The 16,885-nt window shown below is 45.5% G+C and overlaps 1 protein-coding gene across 4 annotated transcripts; it reads left to right on the plus strand.

The window, feature by feature from the left end:
* Positions 1-65: 65 nt before the first annotated feature.
* Positions 66-16,883, plus strand: LOC121309671 (gelsolin-like). 4 transcript variants are annotated; one of them, XM_041242737.1, is made up of 18 exons: positions 66-170; positions 7,851-8,048; positions 8,676-8,830; positions 9,154-9,315; positions 9,432-9,581; positions 9,737-9,826; positions 9,962-10,094; positions 10,213-10,301; positions 11,080-11,295; positions 11,832-11,965; positions 12,325-12,415; positions 12,965-12,991; positions 13,673-13,843; positions 14,003-14,177; positions 14,725-14,846; positions 14,999-15,076; positions 15,533-15,593; positions 15,972-16,883. In XM_041242737.1, the coding sequence occupies exons 2-18, from the start codon at positions 7,856-7,858 to the stop codon at positions 16,139-16,141; spliced, it is 2,217 nt and encodes a 738-aa protein (XP_041098671.1). In that variant the 5' UTR covers positions 66-170; positions 7,851-7,855; the 3' UTR covers positions 16,142-16,883. The 4 variants fall into 4 exon arrangements, with proteins under 4 accessions (XP_041098671.1, XP_041098675.1, XP_041098672.1 ...); XM_041242738.1 differs by having other exon boundaries at positions 100-192; XM_041242740.1 differs by lacking the exon at positions 66-170 and adding an exon at positions 242-346.
* The last annotated feature ends 2 nt before the right edge of the window (positions 16,884-16,885 follow it).

The raw sequence follows: 16,885 nt of genomic DNA on the forward strand, positions 1-16,885 counted from the left end.
TCTCGGGAAGCCTGACTGGTTGACTGGCCTGCGCTGCTGACGCAAAAAAGGGAGTAACCCATCAATCACACTTTGAAAAAAAAAAAAAAAAAAAAAACCCTGCAAAGTATAAATCGCTTGCACAAAGGAGGTCATACACTCATACATACATCGCATCGACACAGCTGCAGGTAATAACGCTCTGTGTTTCTGGTAAGATGTCTTTCTCTGCTCTCTAGTATCAGCAGTGCCGTGCCTCTCGTTTGTAGTCGCAGTTTGCTAGGTGCGGGGACTGGGTGTGTTCATTACACTGGAGCTGCTTCTCTTAAAGTTTGCTTTGTTGAAAGACTTGCACTTTGTTTTAAAGGTAACACGTTTTTTTTTCTGTTTTAACACTTAAAGCAACAATTTATTGATGTTGGGTTCGAGTGTTGACATTAATTTGATATTAAAACTATAGTTATTATTTCCAGGGTCATTGTACGAATTGAACAGAGTTACTTTTATCGCAATTAAAACCAACACACACGCTTTGCAATGAAGTTCAAGTTCAACTACACTGTTATTATTATTATTGTTATTAATGAACTATGTATCGTTTCTAAACATTATTCGATGTGTAGGTACATTTGCATCGAGCAATTGAAGCAATTAGCTGCTGCTTCGTGTTCTGCGACGCGTAAGCAGTTTAACACGCAGTTTGTATATTGTGTAAGGCTGTACTGGCACCTATATTGTGTTGTGTAGCTTTGACTGCGTCTTTTTTAAATGCTTAACTTCTATACAGTGTCTTGTAGACCGAGTACCAAGCTCGCCATCCGAAAGCTTTTAAGCGCCCGATAAAGAAAGATGGGCACTTGCACAGCGGTGAAGCCAGGAAAGTAATGGTAGCTCCATATAAGGCGCTTTCCCGTTTGTGCTTCGGGGGAAAGGCTTTACAATTGACTATTAACTGAAGAACAATATGATATTCTGTCTATATAGCGAGGTACACGCATTATATATTTATAGATGGCCCTTTGACGTGGGTTGCCATCTTGTTAAAAAAAAAAAAAAAAAAAAAAAAATTAAACCTTAACGTTAACATATTTTAAAAGCATTGACATCTTTGTTTAACTTTTTTTTTAATTTTTGTTCTCCTTTAAAAAAAAAAGTTACAAAACGAGATGCAATTCACACTGAGAGCGCTGAACAGAACTTTAAATAGAGAACTTTTAGTTTTGTAAAATTAACAGGTGTTAATCGTCCTAAACCATAAGAAAACGTGACTATAGGCAAGGTCGTGTAATGATTTCAGTACACACGTTCCTGCGACTCTGTGCGTGCTTAATTCATATTGCAGCCCTGCCACTGTACGGATATGTAATCCGTGATGATAAAGTGCCCGGCACAGTGTTTTTTAGACGGTGGTAATTGCACAGTGCAGTGTGGGGGAGCTGTTTTTGTAAAAGGTGTGTCACTCCAGTGTTTCAGGTCTCCCAGGCCTCTCTGCAAAGGCAGCTGTTTGTGTTTCTATACTGTATGCAGATGTATTGTTTGTGCATCTCATTGTATGGGAGTCTTTCACAAGGAACTACAGAACCAAATTCAGATCCTTCCTTTGTGTATACGCATGTTGTGTGATTTATTGGGGCCTGGGTGGGTTTTGTCTCGTTCCCCTTCAGAAGAAAGGAGCTGTTTGTCATGTGATTGTTTGTTTAAGGTAAACCTGACCGCTCTGCTTTAGGGAACTCAACTCTGAGTCGAGCACATCTGCGCAATGGGGCAGATCGGTAAAAAAAAAAAAAGACAATTGTTTTGCAGCCGTGGCAAGTCTAGGTGCTATCCTGTTCTGGAACTAGCCATCGCCACACGGGACAGACAAGAGCAGGACAATGTGCTGAACTGGTAACTATGGTAGCGTTTGATTCAAAACATCCCAAAATACAAGGGGTGCCATTCAAAAATGAATAACCACGGAACAATTCTGAATCATCATGGGAACCGTTTCCTGCAATCTATCACAGAGTTGCCTTGGAAACTAACATAGACCCAGTAAACAGATCTCTCTGAGTACAGCAGAGTGATTCTCTGATTCGCTTCTTTCAGGGATAGTGCATTCAAACAGATCAGCTTTCAATTAGTGGCAATATATGAATATTTGAAAGGGTCTAGCAGCACAAAATAACTTTGCATAAAAAAGCAAACTGAAAACAGGATATTAACCCACTTTTATGAACTGCTCATTTTAAAGGGTGAACAATGACTCCCAATGCAGCCACTCATCAGTATCTACTTGTGCAGTAAAATACTACATTGCACTAAAACAGCCAGGTGCCATTGAGCCTGCAGTACAGCTGTATATTGACTGACAAAAAAAGGGAGGAGTGACAAATGTCCTCTTGTATCTAAACCTGAGAAAAAAATAATAATCATGCACCACACTCAGTGAGAAATCTCAGGACAAACTATAACTCAAGTCCAGCACCAGGACGTGTGTTGGTCACTGTCTTGCATGGATGGCTGTTCTTTATTGCTGGGGTGGGTTACAGCGATTGCTGCAAGGCTGACTAGCAGTTTGTGGTTTGGATCAATCCTGGAGCCTGGCTTTCAAAAACAAACCGATTCTCTAGCCTTGCTTCAGGGGCAGCTGTTGCAGACAACAGCTGATGTCGCGCTGGAATGCCTTCGCTGAATCTCTTTCGCTTTGATTGTCAGCCTGCGATAATGTGTAGGAGGGCTGCTTCTCTCTGCTGGTTCACACTAGAATATATGTTTCTTGCAAATACCTGGATACCTGTTGCAATCTTGTTAGTGTAGCAGCAACACTGCTGATGCATTGCTCCTGCTCTTTTAAAGGACACTGAAATACAAACAGTACAGTAACCAGATCCACCTCAAAACCCAAGCAGGTAGTATATACATATGTAGTCCATTGAGAGGTTTGCATTTCATTTCCTGCCAGCCTGTGCCAGCCCCTGATTGTGTGTCCCGTGCTGCTGGGTCAGGCGGGCGTGCCAAGTTCCTCCTCCCATGTAAATATTTATTGCACTGAAACCATGAACGTAACTAGCTAAGAGTTGTTGTTTTGCATCGTCCATGCTGCTGCTCATGTAAAAATTCTGACTCCTTCGTTGTGTGTTGATTTGCTGTGTAACCCAGATTTGGAAGTTAGATAGTCACTACTAAGCAGTCTTAGAAGTACTGCCAGCTATAGCTTGAAACCTCAGTCCGACCTGGTAGAGTCGGCTCTGGGTACGACACTGACTGGAACGGGTGTGGTTCTTTGGTGCTTTGTGTAAATAACACTTTGACTTTGATGCAAATGCAAGATCGCCTCATGTGAGCAATGAATAAAATGTCAATAAAAAGCGTGTCCAAGTCCTTGCTTTCACGAATGAAAGGGTTAGTGTGAACAGGATATAGGCGTCGTCTGGGAGACTTTAAACCTTGGTACAGAACAATGACATATTAATGGCTAGTCAGTGAGCAGCTTTATAACACTAACCTTGAGTCACGGTGTTGGACCAAAGTGCATTTCCGTAGCTTCTCCTGAGTGGAGCAGTGCATTAGGGGGCAGGAGTGGACAGCAGGGCGGCGGGACTCTCATTAAAAAGCTTCTCCCTGAAATGGGGACGCTGCAGCTGAAAGTCTCTGCAGGTTGGGTTTGAGGCTGGACCCCAGGGCAGCTGTGCCTGCTCAGATTTCAATCTCACTGCGGAGAGACCGAACCGTTGAGTTCCTTCTGCTGTTCTCCACACACACTCGCATGCATGTGGCATTACCAAGCCCAGGCCAGTGTAGAGGCCAGGCTGTGCTATGCATGTTAATGCGGGACATTAAGAAGAGTGTTATATTACTAGGTGGGGAAAATAACTTGGAATTGTTTGTCAGAAGGACAGGTTAACTTTTTGTAATAGGTTTTTTCTTTCTTTTTCTTCTAATGGTTCATTAACCTGCAATGTTTTTGAGGCTGTCTAGATGCCTCTTTGTGTAAAGATCCAATGATATAAAATGATATACTGTATAGTAAGCCATTGCTGTAATCCACAGAGAACCGCCCCACATGTCATTTTATCTGCTGTGTGGCACCGCGAGGAACCTGCGTGTATCCATTGATCGCTCTCTATATCTGCACTCTCTCTATCTAGCACAATATGAGAGCTTGCTTATCTGTACCTTGGTTTTAGATACCTTTTAATAAATGCCATTTTATCAATGACATTAATAAAATCTGGTAAATAATGTAAGCATTCGTAATGCACCAAAACTGTCGGGGTATACATTGTCTTTGGAGAATCCAGTTATTTTACTTTTTTTTTTTTTTTTTTTTTTTTTTTTTTTTAGAAAATGTCCTTCAAGGTAGCACTAGGAGTTGTCTGTACCAGATGCCATCCCAGCAGAGACGGGGTGCCTGGTGTATAATCTAGGGCTGGCACTGCTAGGAAACGTGGCACCAACAGAGCTTGCACTGAGGCAAGCAGCATGGCAACATGCATCTGTGGTTACCAAGAAACGGCATGCGATTTTATATAATCCGCTAACTTCCTTTTTTTTATGTTTGCCACTGAAGATTGAAATGGAGAAGTACTGAACTGAACCTTCACATGTTCTATAAATCAGAAAGGGAAGCCTGGTTGTGTCTTGGATGCTGGAGCGAGTGATTCATTGTTTTGAAAGATTTTGCAGTCCCATGTTAGCTGAGCCAGTCGCCGCTCGTCAGCTGAAACGCAGTCAGCTGCCTCAAGCTGCTTTTACAATACAGCCTTTCTCTACAGCCCGGGAGTGTTTTTATTGTGACCGCCCCCAGCAATGTGGTTAGGTGTCAGAGAGGGACAGTCCCTCCAAACTTTTCATAAAGTGTTGGGTTTGAACTTCCACAGTTATCTTAACTCTGCCATTCTTGTTGTTGTGTAGATTTATCTTTCCTGCTTGTGTGTTGTCGCATCCTGGTAAACTCAGATGTTTAGGGCACCCCTAAGGTCCTCTCTCAAAGCACAGCTGGTACACCAGAGTGTAACCATTATCCTGCCCCCCACTGCAACACTGACTCCAGCGGATGTGATAAGTACCGCTGTTCCTGCTGTATTTTCTTAGACTTGTTTCTTGCATCAACCACGTCCATAGTGTTGCTGGGGTAACTGGTTAATTGTTACACTCTGATGTAACAGCTGTACTTTGAGAAGAGACATGTTTGAGAGCTTTATTGAGGCCACAGTGGAGCTCGGAGACATTGGGATGTGATGACTGAATTAGAAAATCATGCATGCATATATATATATATATATATATATATATAATCGCCACTTTGTAACAGTCAGTTCTATAGTGAGAAGGCTGCGACAGTCCCAGGGTGTGTGTTTATATTTCCAATTTTATTACTGCAATGTGTTTGATCGTTAATTCCAGTCGGTATGTAATGAATGTTGCCTGATGTTTAGTCTCGCAATCTGCATCCGAGCTCCGTCCAACATTCCTTCTGTACTGAACGCAGGGCTCAGGCGGGGTTCTTTTACCTTTAACGCTGGGAGTGAACTTGGGGTGCAGTGGCAGGATAAGTGGGCTAGCTGGCAAACGTTTTGGCTAACACTGAGTGGGATTCGGAGCAGGACTGTGGTGAGGAGAGGAAGGCAGTGCAGTCCTGGAATGGCACTGCAGTCTTGCTGGCACAGTGCGTGCCTGTGCCGTGCCACCTGCCTTGCTGTGGACACACAGATTAGAACAAGACTGGACATCCTGTACCAGACGCTGTTGTGATTTGAGATGAGGAAGCCAGGTTGGGTTTTGAAGAAAACATGGCAGGCGATTGGGACAGATTTACAAAGTTTCAACTTCTTTCTTTCAATATAAAATGTTACAAAACTAGTAAATAACTTTAGTACACGTGATGTAGCAATTCAATAAATGCAATTGAATAGGCTTTAATCTTATTAAACGAACCTGAAACTGGTAACACTTCAGTGAAGAGATTTTAGCATGTGGAGGAACAGTCTGTAGCAGAGTCACAAATCATTAAAAGTGATCCCTGTAGCGCGCTGCTACTGATCATTGTCTATAAGAGCATGAAACGGCAGCGCTGTTTAGAAACCTTGGAGCCTGTTTTTAAAACGTTCCCTCCACCCTTTAACTCCTGTTATTGAAAGGTTGAAAAACAAATCGCGTCAGTGTTGCAAAACGCTTTGAGAGTGCTTGGGGGAACTTGAAATCTATAACTTGGGGGTTAATTAAACACGGAATAAACACCTTGAAAATTCGGGCTAGCTCTCCAGCAAAGGTTTGATTCAGCTGGAGGGCGGCTGGGGTTGTTTTCATTGGAGGTCCCCACTGGGCGTCTATGTGATGTCACCAACGCAACAGAAAGCAGAGACTGAAGAATACAGATGTGGACAGGCTTCGTCACCCCCCCCCCAGGAAATCTCGCGTTTCACAGAGGCTCGGATTCCGTGGGGGTGTTGGTTTAGTAATGCACACCCATTCTTATTCTCTGCCGCAGGCTGGTATTGTTTCAAATGACAACGCCCATCTCCCCTACTCTGAGGGTGAGGGTGGGGGTGGGGAGGTGCATGACAATGTAGTAAAGAGATCAGTGCCCCCTGCCTTAAGCTGGGCAATGCGTGGATCTACATGGATGGATCTACAAGGTGGAAAGACCATTCCTTACAGGTTTGAACATCAAATGGAGTCTTCTCTGAATGTGCAGGTAATTCAGGAACACCTTTTATAGGTGTTGACTATAGCGCCCCTTGTGTACCATGGTGGTAGTGTAAGCAAATTGTGAAGAATTGAAGTGGTGAACTTGGCCTTCTAACAGATAAATGGGAAAGAAAGGAAGTTTCCAGGGAACATGGGAAAACTATATATATATATATATATATATATATATATATATATATATATATATATAAATATATAGATATATATGTGTCTTTCTAAATCCAAGTGGGTGCCTGCAGCCTGGTTTGTGTGTGTCTAGGCAGGCAGTCATGTTGCAGTTTATTTACATTACATTCAAAGGTATTGCTGCTATGCTGACTCACACTCTGTTGCTTGCAGCCAGTGATTTTAAACAAAGCTCTCTGCAGTAGCTCTGGGCAAACTACCTCTTTGGTAGGCCTCTAGTCTGTTTTGCAGGAAAATAAGTCACAGCCCTGTTTTCAAGCTTTGCGTCATCAGATAGGAACGAAGGCTCATTACTGAGATCAGCAGGCCTGGCTTGCAGTGACAAGTCCCAGGCTGGGGGCTGGGTCGCTCCGTTAGTGCGCTGTGCTGCTGAGTCAGCCCCACCCTGGTTAGTCTCTGCTTTCAGCCTCGCCTCCTTCCAAGACAGCCTTGTGAATCACACAGCTGCTCCTCGTCCAATCAGGGGGCCGGCCCTGTGGAATTGAAACCGCTCGCGCACACAGAGTACAGGCTGTGGTAATGAAATCTGGCAATAATGAACATATCTAAAGAAGCTTTAGTCGAGACAGCAGATCACATGCTGTATTCGCAAAGCTTTTATACTGCCCCAAATTCGGGTTTTGACATATTTGTCGAAGGAAAAACCAGAATGAATTCTAAAACCAGTAAGACATAAGATTAGGACAATTAACAAGACTTGAGGGGTGTGGGTCACTTTTAAAAAAAAAAATCATGCAAATGACAATTTTGCAGTAAAGGCATTGAGAATTGAATTTGGTTTCTACAGCTTACTGTGATAATTATTCCTATCCAGTGCCCTTGTTAATAGTACAGGACCATCGAAGGTGGTGCACCCCCAGATTCCTATATCCCCTGTTTCTCTTTGGCTTGTCGTCCTTCTCTGAGTGTTTTCTTGACCGCCGCTCTGTACTGCACTCCCGGTCTGTCCCGATCCTTCCTTCTCGTTCTGACCCCAGCCGTCTCTCCCACAGGCAGGATGGTGTACCACCCCGAGTTCGAGAAGGCGGGGCAGCAAGCGGGGCTCCAGGTGTGGAGGATCGAGAAGATGGACCTGGTCCCGGTGCCACAGAAACTCTACGGGGATTTCTTCACTGGAGACGCCTATGTGCTCCTGAACACCGTCAAGCAGAGATCCGGACAACTGCAGTACGACCTGCACTTCTGGCTCGGTAGGACGAGACCGCGATATCTCTGTCTCTCCACGTTTTACAACAAAAGCAGTGAATTCAACGATTCGTTTACTGCATCATAAAACATGTGCCATTTGTTTCATCCAGTATTTCAAAATTTAGCTCAGAGTTGTGTTCTAGTTCTGGATGAAACATTTACAGTATGTTCAGCGTGAGCTGGTAGAATCTTTAATAGGGGTGTTAACAGTGCTGGACTTTACCACAAACCAGTGCCATTGCTGTTTATAGTCTTGTTTCACTATTGGAACATGTCAAACTGAATCTCATTGACTGGAACTTTTAACACCAAATTTAAGCAATCTGCAGTTCAGCGAATACATTTGGTCATATTTCTAGAAGCATACAACTGTTCTGTTATATAGCATATATTACAATCCTCCAATATCTTGCTTTCTTTTGCTGACCTGGAATTTTAATTGTTGATTTAAGCTAAAATTGTTACAAAAAGAGCAGGAACTCGACAGAGAATATCCTCCTCTTTCTCTGCATGTGTAACTGTACAGATAACAATGGACTGAGTCCTGAGCGACGGGGATGAGCATGTCTGTTCTGATGCAGACAGGTAAAGGCTGTTTCAGTGATGCTGCCCCCCTGTCCTCTCCCCAGGTGATTTCTGCTCCCAGGATGAGAGCGGGGCGGCTGCCATCTTCACGGTCCAGCTGGATGATTACCTCCAGGGCAAACCCATCCAGTACAGGGAGGTGCAAGGGCACGAGTCCCACACCTTCCTCGGGTACTTCAAATCGGGCCTCAAGTACAAGGTGAGAGAGCATGCTTTATTCTGCAAGGAAAAAAATAGGCTTTCACTCCTACTTGATTCAGAGCTTTCATGAAGGAAGTATTAAATGGACAATTTCTAATATTTTTCATTACCATGAGGTCATTCCATGTGTCCCCATATAAAGATGAATATTTTTTGTATCCGTTACCATGTGAGGTTACATGCATGGTTTTATAACCTTCTGCCCTTTTAATTATGACACTGCTATCTATCATTGTAGCTTTTGAAATAATCCCAGATTTGTTTCCAGCGCTGTCGGGTTTTGTTGAGTAAAAGGGGCGTGTCTCTCCATTGTCTTTGCAGGAAGGGGGCGTGGCTTCCGGGTTCAGGCACGTGGTAACCAACGAGGTCACTGTTCAGCGTGTGCTCCAGGTCAAGGGCCGGCGTGTTGTCAGGGCAACGGAGGTTCCGGTCAGCTGGGATAGCTTCAACCAAGGAGACTGCTTCATTCTGGACCTGGGAAATGTGAGGAAGCGCTCCGTACTCTCTCGTTATCTGACTGCTGCAAGCAGGGTCTGGTTTGCTGACGAAGGCGTTTGCTAACGAATTGTGTCTGGGTGCGCCCCCTCTCTCCCTCGCAGGAGATCTTCCAGTGGTGTGGCTCCCAGGCCAACCGCTTCGAGAAGATGAAGGCCACCCAGGTGGCCAAGGACATCCGCGACAACGAGCGCAGCGGGCGGGCCAAGGTCTACGTGTGCGACGAGGGCAGGGAGCGGGAGAAGATGCTGGAGGTAACTGCTCCCATGGGAAGGGGCTTCTGCTGAAGCTTTCGTCTGGCACAGCTGGTTTTGATGATCCTTCCTTTCCCGTAAGCTAAAGCTGTTTTTTTTTTAATCTCTGTTAAACAGTGTAATAACGTGTGTGTTTTTTGGTTTGTTAAATTCAGGTTCTGGGAGGAAAGCCTGATCTGCCTGAAGGGAGCTCTGATGATACCAAGGCTGATGCATCCAACCGGAAACTGGCCAAACTGTACAAGGTGAGACCTGATGGAACATCACAGCAGGTTTTAAGGAAATCGGGATCTGCTGATGTCTCCCCTGCTGTGTATATACTGTGTCAGTCCTTTGTGGTGGTTCACCCAGGTCCTGAGCTGTCCCCTTGCTCCCTGCAGGTGTCAGACGCGAGTGGGGACATGGCCATCGCTCTGGTGGCTGCAGAGAACCCCTTCTCGCAGAGCTCCCTGGAGTCGGGAGACTGCTTCATCCTGGACCACGGCTCTGACCAGAAGATCTTCGTCTGGAAAGGTGAGCCGGGGGGTCTCGTGCCTCGGAATTCGCCTGCCATTCCGATCTGTCGTGTCGTTTGCTCTTGGGCGTGTGCGCTCTGCTCTGTAGCTGACTGGGCTCTCTGCGTTTCTCAAAGGGAAGGACGCCAACACCGAGGAGAGAAAGGCAGCCATGAAAGCAGCAGAGGAGTTTATTAAGAAAATGGGATACCCCAAACACACCCAGGTTAGTCTGCAAGGCATTGGTGGCATCGCAGTGAGTTACAAGCAGAGGCCAGTACAGCTGGAGAGAGGGAGATGGGGGACTGGGAGAGTCGCAAGCTATGATTTTAATTGTGGTTCTTCGAGAGGAACACGCTGGCTCAGAATGTAGAGAAGTAATGAAAATCGAGGACTGCGCTCTGCGAGGGTTGGAAGTGGTGGGGAATTGAAAAGCTCAGATTTGCATGTGTGAGCTAGCCCAGTCCAGGCTGCCTGTATAGATATCTGAGCTGACGTCGGTCCTCATGAGAGCTGAGCTAGCCAGCAGGCGGTGTCATTGGAATGCTTGGGCTCGGACGTTGGGTCCGCAGTCAAAGCCGAGTCGCAGTACAGAACTTCAGAAAAGAGTTTAAAGAATGGGTATGGAATATCACTTCTCTTAATGTGTTCTTCATTCGATTTTGTATGTAGTCTACAGTCTTGGCCACCATGTTCTGGGAACCATTTTTTTAAGACTTTTCTCTAGTGTTGCACGGGGGACAGGTTAATGGTTACACTCTGGTGTACCAACTGAGCTTGGAGAGAAGCCATGTTTGAGCTGTTTTGAGTCTATGAAAGGAGTTTTGAAGCTTTCTAAACTAGAAGTAGCGTAGTTTAAGATAGCTGTCGTCGTTCGTTGGTGCACCACAGTGTTTGATATCCACTGTGGACCTCTTTATTGACCAATCCAAGCCAGCGGTCAGTCAAGGCACTTTCTAAGTGACGTGACTCGTTGGATTTGTGTGCTCCTGACTGTATTCCAGATCCAGATCCTGCCGGAGATGGGAGAGACTCCTCTGTTCAAGCAGTTTTTCAAGAACTGGCGTGATCGGGACCAGACGGAGGGCATGGGCGTGGCCTACGTGTCCAACCACATCGCCAAGATCGAGAAGGTGCCCTTCGACGCGTCCTCGCTGCACGACTCTCCCGCCATGGCCGCGCAGCACGGGATGGTGGACGGAGGGCAGGGGGAGAAAAAGGTGGGTCGTCTCTCCTGGATCCTTTTAGCAGAATTATCCAAATACAAACTATAGGGATTTACCCCAGCAGTGTGTAGGCTGATCAAATCAACCCCTTTAAGTTTTGCAGTGTAGTATCTGAATGATGAAGTGTCTCTGAGCCAAATTGTTAACATTTCGGTATGTTTAACACACCTTTATGAAGGGAAAGTGTGTTTTGAAAACAAACAGTAGAGGTACTTGAGGGCTTTTGATGCCATGGTAACTACATCACAAACACATTTTTATATATTTAAAATAGTACATTTACCACATAGATAATGATGTAACAATCTACTATTCCTTTCAAACGACCTTGAATCATTCAGCATTAGAAAAGTCTTTTCATGGGCAGCCTTCATTGTTGCATGTTAACATGCTTCCTTGGCACACGCTGGGAACAGCATGCGTTTCCAAACCAGTGTCCATGCGAAGAGATGTGTGCGAATGCATGCTTTATTCCCTGGGGTGAGTGGTGTGGGGTGAAGCGATTGGTAACTCTGTGCCTCTGTGGACAGATCTGGAGGATTGAGAACTCTGATAAGGTGCCTGTGGACCCCTCCACATATGGGCAGTTCTATGGGGGCGACAGCTACATCATCCAGTACAGCTACAGTCACGGGGGCAGACAGGGGCACCTCATCTACACGTGGTGAGTGGAGCAGCAGAGAGACTTTCAGAAACCAACTAGAAAAACACCACAGGGCACTGCAAGAAACGACCACAAGAAACAGATAAGATAAATCCATTACGCGGTGCATTAGTCATTCCCTTATTTATTTATAGTTTATCCTTTATTAAACATTGACATTTGTATATCATGTGAGGAATAGCTTTGTGAATCTATGCTAGACAAACTAAATCCCTGGGGTTCAAACTCAGACATTCCTGGTCTTCTGTGTACAGGTCCTGGAGGAGAGAGAGATTCAGATAATTGTGTCTGTGATTAGGGGGGGGGGGGTATGCTCTTAAAAGATAAATGTGATCTATAGGTTTTTAACCCTTCTGCAGGCAAGGATCCGACTCCTCCCAGGATGAGATTGGGGCTTCAGCCATCCTCAGCGCCCAGCTGGACGAGGAGCTGGGAGGGGGACCAGTGCAGGTAATCCTACAGCAAGCCAGGCTTTGACACACACTTTACAGTGCTGGCTGCAAACCACGTGTGTGTGTGCCATTTAAAACGCAGCATCTCAACTCTGAAACTTTCTAGTTTTCTATTGCAGTGACTTGGGTCTTCGTCCATTCAAAATCTTCTGAAATATTGAATGCATTATTATTCTAAATGATCCTCTTAGTCAAGAAAGGATCTAACCCTTCATGTGAAATGAACAGATCTCTTTCATTTAGTGAATTTAAAAATCTAACTCAATTATACCATCAAGGGGGAATTAGACAATCAGAAATGGTCACTTTACAGGTCTTTGCATGACTTACCCTGTTTAGACTCTGCAGAGTATGTCTCTGAGTGGGTGTACTGGTTCGGTAATGAACTGGTTCCAGTCTTCACCCAGCAGGTGTGCCAGACAGTGGTAAACCAGAATGCTGACCTCCTCTGCTCTCCAAGAGCACTGCCGTCTGCTCCTTGCGATCTTGTTTCCCCAGGCTTTTCTTTCCTCGCCCTGTTCACTCCATGCTTTTTCTATCCTTTCAGATCCGGGGGTCTCGTATTACCACTCAGGTATTCCACTCCACACTCCAGCGGGGGCAAAACAAACACAGGGTTACAGTTTAATCCGATTTTTGCTATAAATTTAAAAAAAAAATTATATCAATGTGACAGAATTCTTGATATCCAAAATAAAATTCTGTCAGCTTTATTATTTGATTTGTCATGCACTAGCCCTTTCTCATTTTTTGTTTTACACGTTACCTGCACTCACTAATCTCTTTGATTTGTAAATGTAATGAATTGAATGTCCTGCATGATTCCAACAGAGGAGTTTCATTGCAACTATAAGAGCGCTGACTTCCTGTGCAGTTCAAGCCCACACGCTTTCTCTCGGCCGGAACCTCTGCTGCCACCTAGTGTCGGCAAAGAAACAGCAGTAGAAGTTGTGTGGCTGTATGGATGGATCCTAAACTAACCTGCCCGATTTTAAGACTCCCTTTTCTAACTTTTTTGCTTCAGCAAACAGTGGCACCTATTCAGACAAGTATTGATTGTTGGGCACCAGAGGGCTGTTTGAAAGTCTGTGCAAGCTGATTATTGGACTGCCACCAGTAGTGATGACTAATTTCTGGTTTATTATATTGTCCGATGTTCTGTGTGTGTGTCTCACAGGCATGTTGGAATTAAGCACACGCTTATCAGATTAAGAGACTGCAGTGTCCTTGCTAACCCTGCTCTCCTTGGTCCCAGGTGCGGGTAATCCAGGGCAAGGAGCCAGCCCACCTGATGAGCATCTTCGGCGGGCAGCCCATGGTGGTGTACAAGGGGGGTACCTCCCGCGACGGGGGGCAGTCCGCCCCCGCAGAGACCCGCCTCTTCCAGGTTCGGGCCAACTCTGCAGGGTTCACCCGCGCCGTGGAGGTGAGTGCAGGTGCTCTTTTTTTGATGGTTTGTCGCATCTGTAATACCTACATTTACAAATACTAAAAGCAACGTAGCGACGTCCATGAAAACGCTTGCTGGAAGTCTTTCTCGTGTTGAAACGTTTTCTCACTTCGTGGTTCTTTTTGTCTCGTTTAGGTTGATGTCTGCGCCTCCAACCTGAACTCCAATGATGCCTTTGTGCTGGTCACCCCCAGCGCCTCCTTCGTCTGGATGGGACAGGGCGCCTGCGACACGGAGAAGGACGGGGCCGAGAAGCTGCTGCAGATCCTGGGGGTGTCTGCCTCGGAGCTGCAGGAGGGGGGAGAGACAGGTAGGGGAGGCGTTGGGGAAGCAAATCATTCAGACACAAGTCTGGATTTAGTGGTGACCTGTCACTTGTGCAGTTGGGTATTTATCTTGTGGAAGATTATTTGTTTGTCCTGTTCTGTGTTCTTCATTGAGGACATCTTCACTTTTCCAAACAGAACTGTAGCTAATCATCAAATGATTATTTTCTGATAAGGGCTTATTGGCAGCTGTGGATTTGACATGACAAACTGGAATAGTCCAGTTAACTAGCCGTGCGGGATGTCGCAGCTGCAGCCCTGGTGTTTAGAGGATTCCTCGTATTAGAGGTGTGTGTGTGTGCGTGGGTTTGCTGTCTCCTCAGCAGTGTTGTGTGATACGCTGCCGTTGTGGATTCTGTTCCCTGTGGGCAAGATTATGTTTAAAGCTCTAATGCAGACGAGCCCAGCTCTCTTGCATTGCGGTTAAGACTCTCACTTGTGGTGCAGGAGGTCGGCAACGTGCGTGCCCAGCCGGCGCCCTGTTACAGAATGCTACAGCGTGATGTGACACGTGTTCCCTGTCTTGTCCAGATGATTTCTGGTCCGCTCTGGGAGGGAAGCAACAGTACCGCACCTCCACTAGGCTGAAGGACAAGATGGACTCTCACCCACCCAGACTGTTCGCCTGCTCCAACAAGACCGGCCGCTTCATTGTGAGTGATGTCCTGACTCGAATTACTTCAGTGGTTGATTTCACGAGGGTGCACCGTGTGCATTGAAGTCGGTGCATGTGTGGATCTCGCTGTGCATCCTGTAATATAATCAAATGATCAGTCTGTGTTGTAACTGTTTGTGTCTGCTCCAGATTGAGGAGGTGCCTGGGGAGATGATCCAGGAGGACCTTGCACAGGATGATGTCATGATTCTCGACACCTGGGAGCAGGTAAAGCAGAGATGCCAACTAAAAAATCCTTCGCACCTGTGTGTGTGTGTGTGGGGGGGGGGGGGGGGTAAAACATTGGTTAATCCATACAGTAGGCATTCTAGTAGCGATAAAATGCTGAGAGTCTGAGACCTGCCTCTTTTCCATTCAATCTGTGGTTCACATCACTGTTTTTCAATTTAAAAATATCTGAAGGAGATTCAGCATAAAATATTCAGTGTTCACACACTCTTTATCGCTGTAGTTTTGGTCCTTCCACAGCCATGCATGGAGGTAATATTACTGGATTGTTAGAAAGTTTGTAAAGTGGCTCCTCTTTTGATTACATTTTCGTTACCTCCAAGATTCTGTACCCCCGCCAGAAAAAAAAAAAAAATCTATACGGACTGAGAGCCCTGTGATTTTAGTCTGGTTTATCAGTGCTTTTAAAAGGCTTTTATTAACCTTTTTTTTCAGGTGTTTGTTTGGATTGGAAACGAAGCCCAGGAGGAAGAGAAGACAGAGGCCATGGCTTCAGGTAACCCTGGATAATGGGTGTGGGGGGAGGGCTTGCTGCTCGCTGTTCACGAGATCGGGGGGAGAGCTCGCTGCTCTCGAGTTGACCTAATGATTAATACGTATATATGTAGATTGCTTAATTTGGGAATTTTAAATATTTCTTGTTATTTCTGCTCCATCCTCGCGTTTACGGATGAACTAACACACCATTTCTGATTTGAATTCACAATGCAACGTTATGGCTGGTTCATCCTTCAATCGCAATCATATGATCTTCTGATGAAGGCCTGTAGCCACAATGCATTTTGAACAGAATTTATTTTTTTTCAATTTTATGTAACTGCCATTATTATCATTCTAACCCTTTTTGCTTGTTTCATTTCTTCCCTCCTGCTAGCTGCCCAATACATCAAGAGCGACCCTGCCAGCCGTGACCAGCGCACTCCCATCGTCCTGATCAAGCAGGGTTTCGAGCCGCCTACCTTCACCGGCTGGTTCCTGGGCTGGGACCACGACTACTGGACTGTCGACCCTCTGGAGAGGGCCATGGCGAGCATGGACGTCTGAGACGGGACACGCTAGGACCTGCCGCCCCCCTACCGCCTCCCCAACGAGCTTCTGTCTGCAGTCCCTTGCCAGGGAGTGCCGGACCTGTCAAGACACACGCACTGCCGTCCCACCCAGCTCCGGTTCTCTGACTGTAGTTCAAGGTTTCTCCATTTGTTGTTTGTTACTGAACAGTTAAGCACAGTTGTAGCGAGCTTACCAGTGCTGTTGCACGCTTTGTACCATTAGTTAGTTTTCCTTTTTTCTATTTAAAACTGCACTGAAGAGGTGGATTCAGTTTAGAGGATTGAATCGGGTGCATTCACTCGACACTGTGCCTGCCTGCACAGTGGTATCCTGTGCACATTTCAGTGTGATCCCAAATCCTGGCCTTGAACGGTCTGCTCTTTTGAGAAACATTGCTAGAGTCACAGCCCTCATAGGGTGGGTGTATGTTCCAGATCCTTTCAAATAAGAATGTAGACTGCAGTACTTTCCCTAGGCCACTAGATGGCAGTCCATATAGTTCTGGAACACTAGTTGGGGAAAACTAGTTCTTGGGAGGGACTGAGAAAACAGCTGGATGTTGCCCCTCCCCTTTTTCCTTCAGTGTCTAACCGGTCACAGTAGCTGTTTTTTCTAATACAAATACCCATGCAGTCGTGCAATATATTTTGTTTGTTTGTTTGTTTATAAGCAACCTTTTGCATGGGCACTCCAATGAGCTTTATAAACCAATAATAAATAAACTTTGTAAAACTGAGA

The sequence above is a fragment of the Polyodon spathula genome, unplaced genomic scaffold (genome assembly GCF_017654505.1).
Source record: "Polyodon spathula isolate WHYD16114869_AA unplaced genomic scaffold, ASM1765450v1 scaffolds_1422, whole genome shotgun sequence".
NCBI classification, from domain to species: Eukaryota; Metazoa; Chordata; class Actinopteri; order Acipenseriformes; family Polyodontidae; genus Polyodon; species Polyodon spathula.